The following is a 12,695-nucleotide window of genomic DNA, read 5'->3' as shown; positions in this document are numbered from 1 at the left end:
ATCTGGCCCACAGAACCCTTGCCAGATTGTGCCTTTGAATTTTTAACAACCTGACCATAGAAGAAGTTTCCAGATTCATGCTTCTGTAATCAAAACATGTTTTCCTTATTAGTTCTCATTGATCTTTTACATGTTTGTTCTCTTTCTAATACCAGGTTATTTGCTGATTGCACAGATCCTATTGCTTATGACAAGTTCATGCCACCTTTAAGAGAAAATGTTTAATAAGAGTTTAACTGCATTTATATTTGGGTAGGAAAATAACAGATTACTGTTACACATTGGCAAAACAAAATCAATGGCACTTTGTCTTAAACACAGTAATTGGTTGCAACATTTTTCTGACAAAGATTCTGATGCCAAGCTCTTCCAGGGAAGGCACAAGTAGTATAAGAGCCTGTAACAGGGAGCCCTAACCCTGTTATCCAGCCAAGGGGGAAAGAGAAAGGGAAAAAGCAGGACCATTGATTTCAAAAGGAAAGACCTATGTCAGGGACCTGGTGTCCGACCCCTTAAGAGAGCAAAGCAGCAAACTCAGAGGCTGCCCACTAAATTAACAGACTAGACACTTCTAGGGAGGGTGAGGAGGTGAGCAACTGGCTGACTGAAAAGGCTCTCAGACCCTTAAGTCCGGCCAGAACCTGAATAGAGAGGGGAAGGGAGCATGTGAGAATCCAAGATGGTGGAGAGCAAAGGTGCTCCACAGATGTGCAGGGACTTGGGAGCATTGCAGGCACCAGAAACCTCCTGGCTTAAAGGCTGAGAGTGTGCAGCGGCACTTGTAAGGAGCATCAAGGCTCAGTATCCTGCTAGAACAAGGTGTAGGTCAGAGACAGTCAGAGACTGAGAGGGCCAGGGTCCCTAACCCATGAGGGTGAAACTAAGGTCAGGGGCCCAAGGTCCCAGAGGACTGGAGCTCATCAGCTGGATTTGGGTGCAGTGGGCCTAAGTGGAGAGAGCCTAGTTAGAAAAAGGGAGAGGAAGCCTGTGAAGGCTGAGACTCCAACAAGTACTTGGAGGCTAGAATAGGCCATGCTGGGTATTGAGGCAAAGAGCCTTTTAAGGACAATGACTGAAAATATCTGTGAGGCATGGGTGTGACTATGGGAGTGGCAAGAGGTTACGATTATTGCCTTTAAGTCTTAAATTGGGAGATTGTCTAGAAGGAGGCAACCCACACCCTTGAGTTCAGTGTGAAGAAGCCTGAAGGACTGTGCACTAAGCGCATCTACCTAGAAAGAGGCTCTTCCTTTTCTGCCAATAGCTTCCCTAATTAGAAAACTCTTAAAAGATCAAGTTGTGGCAAGTGAGAGATTGGAGGCAGAGTAGAGACTAGGGGTTGTGAGCAGGCTTTTCCAGCCACTAGGGCTAGAGACAGAAGTTACACATAAACTGGTTTAAGTGATCAGAAACTGGTTTAAACCTGTGACAGAATAGAAGTTCAATGCACATAAGCCAGTTTCAAAATGGCTGAAACCAGGCCCTCTCAGAGGTCAAGAGAGGCCCAGGCCACTTCCATTTTTTGAGGCTCCCGGTATATTAACAAAATATTAATTCGTAGTGCACTACAGGCGGTGTGGCCTACTAATGGGACACAAGTTTAAAGTTGTATGATGAATGTATTCTTCTTTCATTGCATCTCTGTGTCTGTATGTATAACCTCATTTGGAGACAATGTCCAAAGTCTAAATTTGAGGTCCTCCGTGAATGAGAGGCCTGGGCCAAATGGCCCTCCTGGGCCCCCCTCCCCTGTGATAGGCCCTGACTGAAACTGGTTTAAGATAAATCTGGTTGAATGTAGTATCAGACTTAACTCTTTTTGGTTAAGCCGACTTATGAACTTTCTGTCCCAGATCCCTTTCTGGTTCAAGTTAAATAAGAGTCCTCCAGCATTCCAGCATTTTGCAGGCCTGGACTGGGCTGTGCTGTCTGATTCAGAGAGCAGGGCTAGCCTCACCCCTCTGCTCCCTAGCTGGAGCAGTGAGGACTGGCTCACTGGCTGGCTTACTGCTCCTCCCACCCCCCCAGCAAATCCCTGCTGGGTTCTAGGGTCTGGGAGGGTTAAACTTCTCTTCCCCCAAGTACATAGCTGCCCTGTCCTGCTTACTTAGTGCTGGCTGCAACTGTGGACTACAAATCCCAGAGGCACCTGGAAGCAGAAAGAGGAAGTGATAAGTAACTCTGTAAAGTCCTGCTGCTGTGATTGTGGACTGCAAATCCCAGAGACCTTGGGGAGTGCAGGAAGAGGAAGTGAACACACAGCCCATGGTAGCTACTGTGCCAAGGAAGCATGCTCTAGTGTCCCCCAGCTTCTGGCTTGAGTCACTGCAGGCATGTGGCTGCATTTCCTGAATCAAAAGTGAATGTCTGTTCATTTGATTATCGGTTCAATCTCTGCAGCTTAGACTAACTTGCAAAGACTGAATCAATTCAGTTTTGGACTTTTTGACTGTCTATACTTAGCCTAGGGGACTTTGGATACTGGGCAGATTGCTGGAGCCTGCTACAGGGCCATATTTATCCCTCCAAGATTCATGCTTGCTGGGGACAGGTAAGAGGATTTCTTTGCAAAGGAAGTCCAGGCTCTGCCATGGCTGTGGCACTGTCTTCCACTCTTGCATCCTTTGGAGGCCTCTGAATGAGTAGGGGAGAAGTGTCTGGTAGATTTTGTGGAAATACATATTATTCTCCATTCATTTTGGGAAATTTGTAGAGAAGACCCTTCCAAAGGCCCCTCAAGACAGTATGACTGTAGAGGACCCCTACTAGGTTGCCTATTGCCAGTCTGCCTGGGCATTTGCAGTCTGCATGAATGGCCCTGTTCTCTAATGCATCCCTAGGGATACATTAGGTTTTGAGGAAGGCCCAAGTGCCTTTACCATAGGGAAATAAGGTGAAAGCGTCTCTATGAAAAGGATTCTTGCAGGTATTTCCTCATTATAGGAGTCTGTTTATGCTTTTTTGTAGAATGTTTGTTAATAATAATAACAATTATTTTCTTCCTGCCTAACATAATAAAGGCAGAACTGCTAAGAGAGCACGGGTCCAGAACAGAAAAGGAATATTGAGACTGTTTTATAACTTACGATCATGATAAATCTCAAAGGACTCAAAAAAGAGAACAAAGCATAGGGCCATATTCTAAGAGTGATCCTATTCCACACCATCATGTCCCTGAAAAATGTTGTGGGTCCTCCTTCTTACTTTTTTGTGACTTAGATGGCACCATACCATAAAAATACATGCATTAATGGATTTTTAGGAACTCAAACAGCATGGAACAGGATTGCACTTAGAATCCTAATAGGTGGTATAGGATCTGTCACAGTGAACATAACCAGATTCTAAGAAAATAGTAAATACTGGGTAAAGTGAATCTCTCATTTAACTCTATCAGAATCCCATTACTCTGAGTGCTTTATATCTTCCTGCTTCATATCATATTTATTTTTAATCCACAAAATCCATCAACTTTCTTGGCATGCAGTTCGTTTCTCACTACCATGGTTAAATGGTTCCTTTGCACACTTCGTATCTTCTCAGCTATGTGTTTTCCCTGGCTCCTTTTATGCTAAGGTGTATCACTCATTGATGTTTTTATGAAGATCAGTCTGCTTGACTATAAAATGAAGCAGCTTCCCTTCTGTCTGACAATAACTGTCCAAGTGGACTGAGATTTGACGCCGTTTCTTATTACACTAATGATAATGATCATGCAATCTATTGTGTCTGTTATCTAAGTTAAACTTACAGCAATTTATGACCTTTAAACAACATATTTTCTATTGCATTACATGGAAAAGAATCAGGTTCTCAAAAATTATCATCAACTATTGCTACCTTTTCTGTAGGAGTATCTCATGCAGAGCCATGGAAACACAAGCTTTCTCAAACTGAAATTTCCTTTTATTTCTTTCACTGTGGGCTATTTGCCCAATAAGGAAGATGGTAACCTTCTAACTCTATACTCATGGACACCCTTCCCCTCCCCTCCCCACCCCACCCCTCCCCCAACTGAGAGCTCTGCTTCTAGGGAAATCCTTTATTTTCTTGTGGTTTTTTTTCAGTCTACTCAGCCTGCTTTGCTTCCAGTAGGTCCCAAAGAGCATGACTCTTACAGGAGCTGTACTGTTGGGCTCTTGCCTTAGAGGGCTTCCAAATTGTGGAGAGGAAGAAACATACTTTAGAACATATGGCACCTGCAGAAACTTAAACCAACTTTTCCCATGTATAGTTGGAGAAGAAGAACCTGGTAGAAACCAGGAACCAGATTCTACTAGGAATCTAAATGGATTTAGGCACGTAGATATAATTCAGGGACTTTAACAGGGTGGAACAAAGAGGGAATGAACACCTCTATTTTGGCAAAATGCTGTCATCTGCCCCTTAAGATTGAATCACAGAAAAATCAGGAATGAGGGGGGCCCACCCACCTTTTATATTAACAGTTTTTCAGGGACTTGAGCAGGGTGGAATAGGATTGCACATAGGCACCTAAGTCCACTTAAATGTCCAATAGGTGTAATAGAATTTGGCGCCAGCTATCCTCCTTCCAACTTGTGGAGCTGGATTCTTCCACAGAGGTGATTTCACATGGTTATTGGGAAGAAGGGAGATGATAACTAGCAGTGGGAACAGAAAGATAGATGCATACAGACTTCCTTATAAAATCCTGCTTGTAATAGGAGAATAATTAACTTTCTTACTCCTCACCTGTATTTAGATTAAGTTGCATTTCACTTTATTTTTTGGTTATATGATTCATTTGCTTTCTCCTCAGCTCCCCCACATCTGAATATTATTTTCTTCTCTCACAGCTTCTATCTGTTAAATTTCCTGCCACAAATTTAAAAAGGCTATATTTATAACCTAGACTGAAGAGAAATTTCCTCAGACTTCATTCGTTTTCGGACCTTCAGAGAATAGATAAAAGAATCCAAAGTCCGGACAATGTGGGATTTATGGTTTGCTGAATTATTTCTGTCATTCTGTGAAACTCAGCAACAGATATGAATTAGCTGCCACATAAAAGTATGCCTGTTCAGTGAACTATGATTAGTTCCTGCAAAGTGGAGTGCTACTTAGGCAAATGAAACTAAAACTAACACTTTCCTTTATGAGATGGACCAATATATTTTATACAAATATTAACTACACGTCCATCAGAGGATTCCGGAGCTGCCATTCAGTTGCTTTGTGACATAATCCTATACTGGCCAGGTCAGTTTACCTGTAGCTTTCCATACACGTTCGTTCTGCTAAACATACTTAATGAACTTAGGCTCTAATGGAAAATTCAATTCCTTCATCTTCCAGCAAATTATCTACAAATGAGGTTTTACTACTGAGGTGTGTCACCAGAAGCCTAGTCCAAAATCTGGTGAAATCAATGCTTGTTTGTTTTTTCACTGACTTCCACAGACTTTGGATTAGATCCAAAATTCCTAACCATTTCAGTTCCTCGTGACTTTTTGTTTAGAGGGTGAAGGAGAGTAAAATTTACATTTGAGTTTATGTGGAAGAATAAAACAATGTTAAATAACATTAAGGCTAGACTGTGACAACATTACTGAAGTTAAATAGCATCTTACTCTGTGAATAGTTCCATTAATTTTTCTGAGGCAACAAATCAACCAGAGTATTACTGAAGACAATTAAGTGTACCAGAAGCTAGTCCTTAAAAGAATGTAAGCAACATGCTGCTTCTATTTTCCTACTTTCATTCTCTTTATTAGGACACCAATAGTAGGATGTAATTTACTTCCCATTATCTTAGAATTGTATATTTTTTCAGTTCCAGTTACGACTTTTTATGTTTATTTTTTTTTATTATGAAGCTATCCACCTGATTTAAGTCATGTGAATAGACTGGCAATATTAATCTTATTGTTCCATAATAAAAAAACTGCTGCTAATGTTAAGGTCCTTTTATTTTTGGTTACTTATTTTATGGGGCCTGATTTTCAGGAAAAAATGAGGGTCTTGAGTTAGGTACCCTGAAGGCAAGACACTCAAACTATAAGCCACTTCTTCATATGTAGGCTCAGCTCACTTTCAAGGCTTTGCATAACTCTACTCCTGACATACCTAACTTAGTTTCTTATCCCTCACCCATGTGATCTACTAGGTCCACTTTTCATACATCTCTGACATGCAAAGGGGTCCCTTCAAGCCAATATCCTCTCTTCATTCACATATTTCTTTAAAATTTAGTTCCTTCACAATGCCCCCAGAATTACTACAGTACTGTTAAAAATGAATGCCATATTCATACTCAAATGGAAAAATCATCTTGCTGAAACTCTGTCTTTCTTTACTTTATCCCATTTCTACATTTTTCCTCCATGACAGAGATCATCAGCTAATTGTGTCAAGGGCCCTGAAATGCCCTTCTTATTATGTCTTGCAATTTCCTACAGCCTATCAGAAGGATGTTAAATGTGGGGACAAAATTGAGAGAAAAATATAAATAAAATATAGCAATATTCTACTCTGTAAAGTGTTTGACAAATGGTGCTGTGGAGTTCCACCTATATTGTGCCTTAGAGGCATCATAATTAAATAATTACTTACAAGTATAAATAAATGTTAAGTTTGTTGAATGTCTTGTATTTTACCAATACCATTTTTTGTGGCAGTTACATGTTAGCTGTGTTTGAGCTAACCACTGCTCTAGTCAGGATATATTAATGTTTACTAGCATGACACTGAACATTCAAAATCTGTTTCTCAGTACTGTCTGAAATAGGCAAAGCTTGTCTACAGTAACTAAATTACTCCTTCCTTTGAAGGATGCTCTGGCTTCCAGTTCTTTTTAAGGACAGTGCACAACCTCTAAATGTTGTGTTTTTGCTAATATATAAAAAATGATATGATATTGAAGTCATTTTAGACACCTAGATACCGAGAAACTTTTGGGAAAAAAGGGGTCTGGAACAGCCCACACTTCCTTCCTTCCATGTATTTTATTGGTGTGGGGGTTTTTTTTGTTTGTTAAGCACCAGTAATATACTTGGTCTTGTACAAAGCAACCTGACAGATAGTTCCTAATCAAAGGCTAATCTAGAGACAGGAGTGAATGAATGGCTATAAACAGTATGTAGTTAAATACCTGGATTTATATTATTTTATATCTATATAGAGATACATCCTTATGGAGTTATATAGCTATATAGAAATATTACAGAAACTCTATCTATCTATCTGGCTTAATTCTTGTTGACCCTTCTCACTTAAAGCTCACATTTAAATCAGTGGGAGGTTTGGGTAAAGAAAAGCTTCAGAGAGCCCAAAAGTGCAGAAGCAAATCCAAAGAAGAGAAATGTTTCATTGTAAACTATGTTAGCTGCTTTGGCAATTAAAATCCATTTCTAGGTATACATATTCCTGCACAAAAAACAGTCATAATATGTGGGAAAGTTGTAACAGTAATGGCAAGAAAGTGAGGAGGAGGGCGTGGAATCGTAATCAGGATGATGATACTTCTTTCGTAACACACTTGGAAATATGCTGACAAAAAGGACTTATATTAGCATTATTCATTCTTCTTCTAAACTGTTGTATTTAGAAAGTGTCTGAAATTAAACCAAGAGTTCCCAAGACATATGGATAGGTGTCTTCTGTCATTTATATAAACTGAAATATGTGATATGCTAGAACCAGTGCTTTTGCCTGCATCTTTTGAACTCAGCTGAGAACAACACTGAGTCCATAGGGTGTGCACAGCATCGTGGAAGACAATAGCTAAGTAAAACAATACTGATAATAAAACTGATACCGCTAAAAACAGGACAAGCTTAGTATAATTTCTTAAATATAGGCAGAGGCTATTTGTTTTTTAGCAATAACAACAACAAAACAAAACTGACATTTTGTTAGTTCAGTTGGTAAGAAATAATTTCCATACAATCTCACCAGGATGCAGTTAATATTTCTATGTGGATACTATTAGTGGTAGAATTTGTCAAATACACACAAATGGAAAAAATTTAAACTAGCAAAATAATCATGAGAAACTGTAGTTAACACTGTTGTCAGGCTTTGCAAGTGAAAAGTAACTAACTGAACCAGTTAACTAGTATTTTTAAAACATGGTTATTGAACTGGCTGCAGACTTTTAAAACAAACACTAAAGGAAGATAAAAGACTCCTAAACACTCACTATTACTTCTTAGTATTCCCCAGTCCTAGATCTGTTCTGTTCTATCATATTAGTGTTCCTTCTGTTATTTTTCATAGTTGTGTTAAAATCAAATCCAGTTGTACTGTACCTTGATCAGATTGTGTCCTACAGAGTAGACAGCTGCTATTTTCCCTTTCTCTCCAGGTGCATGCATACCTGTACCATACCCATGCCAGGCAACTAAGTAAGGATTGTGGATTGTAATCCAATGCTTAACACGATCCCCAAAAGTCTGGAAACAAAAGGTTGCGTAGTCACTGAAGATTTCAATTAGTGATTCATTTTTCCATCCCCCGTATTTTTCTTGCAGTGTTAAAGGTAAGTCCCAGTGGTACAGAGTAACTATGGGCTTAATATTTTTGTGAACTAGAGCATTAATTAGAGAGCTGTAGTACTGGAGTCCTTTTTCATTGGGAGTTTCTACCATTCCAGTGGGAAAGAGCCTTGGCCATGAAATTGAAAACTGATAAAATGTAACCCCCAAGAAATCCAGAGCTGACAAGTCTTTGTCCAGAAACGCATAGCTGTCACTGGAGCCAGCTGTGCTGGCAGCATCTGTGAACTCTGAATGGATGAAGTGGTCCCATATGGAGGGTCCTTTTCCATCTTTTCTCCAGCTGCCTTCCACCTGGAATGCTGCAGTCCCTACCCCCCAAAGAAACTCTTTGGGAAAAGTGTCATATAGAAACATCTGAGTACCACTCACAGGACTGAGGCTAAGATCTTTTTTCCATACAGATCTTCCATCTCCGGCAAGCCCAGTAACTGTTCGTATGAAAACAAGTGTCCAAAAAGCAACAGATCTCTTCAGTCTTTGGCCACACATTATGTCCTTTTATAGCATCTGTATTAAGTCAGATTTCTTTCATTTGTGCTGGAGAAAATACATTCATTCCTGTTAAGAGTCCCTGCTGTGCAGACTGCCTTCAATTGCCACTAACTGCTGGAGTGTCTTATCAAAGCTTCAGTAAAAGCTTGTGATTGTAAAAGCCTTGTCAATGAGTAACTTGAACTGTGAGACCTAGGATGGGTCACAAAGACCAGTGCAATTTCAGGGGAGGTGGCTTTCTTGCAGTCATTGGGACACCTACTCTTATTCCAAGAAAATAGGTTACCTGTATCACATAAATACTTATGAACCTGTTTATAATTGTTTACATGCTACATCACTGAAATGTCAGCATACCAGGTGAGAGAAGATACTGAGAAGTTGCAACAAGCTTTTTTTCTGGTCCAGTTGAATTTCAAGGAGATACAGAAGAAATATTTTTCAGACTACAGAGTCCAGTTAAGAAGCATATTTTCAATTTATAAGAAATAACACAATCATAGTGAAGAGAAAAGCAGACCAATCAGTATATTTGTTACTTTTGCTAGCTTGGATATTTCACCTGTCAAAAACCTGTGTCCTGCTATAGCTTGCTGGGTTTCTCCCTCACTAGGCCTAATCATTCTTTCCCATCTTAATCCCTCTTTACAGCTTTCTGCTTGGATATACATTTCTATGAGTTCCCTGGGGAGGTCTTCCACATGGTTCACTCACAGAGAGTTAGTGCCTGCTGCCAAACTGGGCAGATCTGGTGCACTGCTTTTATAACCTGGAAGCCTCCTACTGGCTCCAGTGGAACCATGCTAGCTTTATGCTATCTATGACAGTCTCTCTCACCCTGAAGAAGGGCTATCTGAGAATGGTAACTTACCTGGGAAAGGTTAGAAGACCATGTGCATTCTCTCTGCCCTGTTAGGCTCCATCATCCTTCTGGTTTAGCTTAGTCACCCCTTCCCTCCTGTGGCCCTGGACACGTGTTCAGGTGGCAAATCATATTGTGAAGCCAGTTCAGTCTTAGCTTCTAAATGGAAAGGAGAGATTGACAAACATCCCATTAACAATGTGAAAATGCAAAGGTACTAAATATTATCCAGTCATCTGCAACTGGTTTTACTGACTGACAGACTCCTGTGAAGCTCTTAATAGAGCAGACATTGTCAGAACAAAGTCTTAGAGGTCTGTTTCAGGTTGTGGGCAATTTCCTTTTATTATTTGTTTAATACAGATAATTAGCAGGATGCTCTTTTGCTACAGATTAATTTGTTTAAGAATCACAGCAGATGTAACTGGGCCACCAATGTAATGGGTCTCCTACAGACCAGTTAGCCAGTATTTGAAAATATGTTAGAGTCTTAGGAAGACTTCTGAAAGAAAATAAAAGAAGGTGTACCCATATGCTGAAATTTCAACTTACTGAGATGATTACTGCTCTTTAGGAATTATAATATGAACTGTACTCACAATTAAATCACCTTTTCTGAGTAGATTCTTAGAACTCAGTAGCAACTTGGTTTAACAATGAAGCTCATTAGAATATTGGGAGATTTAATATATTTTATCCCTTAAAGTAAAATCTACATTGTATTTATAATAAATGAAAACTCATCTAGGTCTACATTGATTTGTATGTGTTTCTCTACAGCACATTAATAAAAAAAGTCTCTCAACATAGTTAATGAATGACAGTATTATTGACACATTAGCCTTGTCCACACTACAGAGTTCAATAAGTTTAGTGCATCCACAGTAGCCTTCTATCTAACGTAAGCCTGGTCAACATACCCAGGCACCTAATGTCCTTTGAATATACTACTCCAAAATTTCCAGCACACACCCTGAAAAGGGGCCTGCACTACATCCTACTCAAGCAGAAAAAAACCCACATGCATGGGATCACAAAGCTACAACAGCTGTCCTGAGTATAGGTGACATTGCAGCTGCAAAATCAACACTAGTGCTGCAAGAGCAGTGATGCAATGCAAGATACAAAAATTATAAACTTTTCTACCAGGACTGCCATGTTGCTTCCAGCACTTTTGTACGACTGTAAAAAATGTAGTGTATTTGCATGATGCATCTGACAGGTGTAGTAGGCACCTGTACCACAAAATGTTCTAGACTAGACAAGGTTAGGAGCTGCTTTTCTTTCTTTACTATAGTCAGGACTGGTAGCATGCTATCATTAAGACACCGGATATTTCCTGTAAGTTTCTTTTTGGCTCCTTGCTGAACTTTGATGTTTGGGCTGAAATTTTTCATTCCAGGTTTCTGTCTCAGGGTTGTTTTTTGTTATTTTTATTTGTTTTAATTTCAGCTAAGTTGCTTCCATAATTTCTGAGAATGAGGCAAGATAAAGGTGCATTGTTTTGGCTGCATGAAAATATTCTGGTCACCTTTGGGTGAAGAAGCTGTGGTTTGCATATTTTAAGCGGGGTCTTGACATTTGACAGGGATGTATGTTTTACTCTCTCTCTGAAAAGACACTTACATTTAGAGAAGTTGTAAGCTTTCAAAAATCCCAGTTGCACATGCCCATAAGAGATTTAAAATTCAGCACCTAACATTTGTGAAGATTCCATCCTCATTGAGCATGTTTCAATGCCTCACGGGGGGTGTGTGTGTGTGTGTGTGTGTGAGAGAGAGAGAGAGAGAGAGAGAGAGAGAGACCCTGGTCAAAAATGAGTTCCATCCATTCTGTTTACCAAATGAGGTAGGGTTCCTGTGGAAAAACAGCATGTTACCGTGTAATTAAGGACTGATTGCATCATGCTGCAGATGCACTCAAGGGGTCAAAGTAAGGGTGCATAGACAACTTTAATTCTAACTCCTTGATGTTGGACTTTGAAACCATGAAACTTCATCATTATTTTCTGTGTGTAATTGAAATATATAATAATAAATACTGCTACTAATACTACAATTTTTCAGTTCTATAGCACTACATATCTAATCATTTATATGCAGGTATTATGACCTTCACATTACGTCTAGCAGATAAACAATCGTTCACATTTTGCAGATGAGAAAACAAAGGATCAAAAAAATTAAATAATGTGCCCAAGATCACATAGGAAACTGGTGGCACAATAGGAAAAGGAACATAAATGTAGAAATGCTTTGCCATAGGGGGGGTTAAGTGCTCACTCATTATACAGTAAAAAAAAGTCAGCATTTTCTCCTAACCAGAAAACAGAGAACCAGAAAATGAAACTGTCTAGGTTAGTTTTATTGACTTAGATCAAAAGCAAAAAGGAAACAAATAGCATAAGTAGTAAAAAGCAAATTTGTTAATTTTTAAAATAATCTTCAGTGTTAGCACTGGTAAGCATTTGCTTTGTAACAAACAATGGCATTTAGCTCCTACATTACAAAAATCCTCTTTTTATCTGTCCCTCAAGAGAAAGACTGGTCAAAAGTTTTTGAATATGGCAGTCTAAACATAAAGTTAATCCCCATTTTAGCACTGAAATAAAAGATAACTTATTTTCAGATATTCCAAGCATTCAAAACTCTAATGGACAGAGCCAACCCAAGCAGGGTGCAGGGCCTGTGGCAAAACTGCTTGTGCAGGGCCCTGCCCCAATCCCACGCAACCTGGATGTGAAGAAGCCGGGGGGAGGGGAGGGAGCAAGCAGTCAGGCACAAAGCCAGCGGTAGTGGCGCGGAGTCACTACAGCCAGTCTG

The 12,695-nt window shown here is 39.7% G+C and overlaps 1 protein-coding gene across 1 annotated transcript in view; it reads right to left on the bottom strand.

Annotated features, from left to right (window-relative positions):
* Positions 1 to 9,078, bottom strand: part of KLB (klotho beta) — a 28,356-nt gene extending 19,278 nt beyond the window's left edge. Inside the window, exon 1 of the mRNA XM_090035771.1 lies at positions 8,271 to 9,078. Coding sequence (XP_089891897.1) covers positions 8,271 to 9,008 — 738 coding nt within the window. The 5' untranslated portion in view covers positions 9,009 to 9,078. The remainder of the gene's footprint in view (positions 1 to 8,270) is intronic.
* Positions 9,079 to 12,695: the final 3,617 nt, after the last annotated feature.

The sequence above is a fragment of the Crocodylus siamensis genome, chromosome 2, assembly GCF_052110815.1.
Source record: "Crocodylus siamensis isolate JL-2025a chromosome 2, ASM5211081v1, whole genome shotgun sequence".
Classification (NCBI taxonomy): Eukaryota; Metazoa; Chordata; order Crocodylia; family Crocodylidae; genus Crocodylus; species Crocodylus siamensis.
This window is presented reverse-complemented; position numbering and strand designations above follow the sequence as displayed.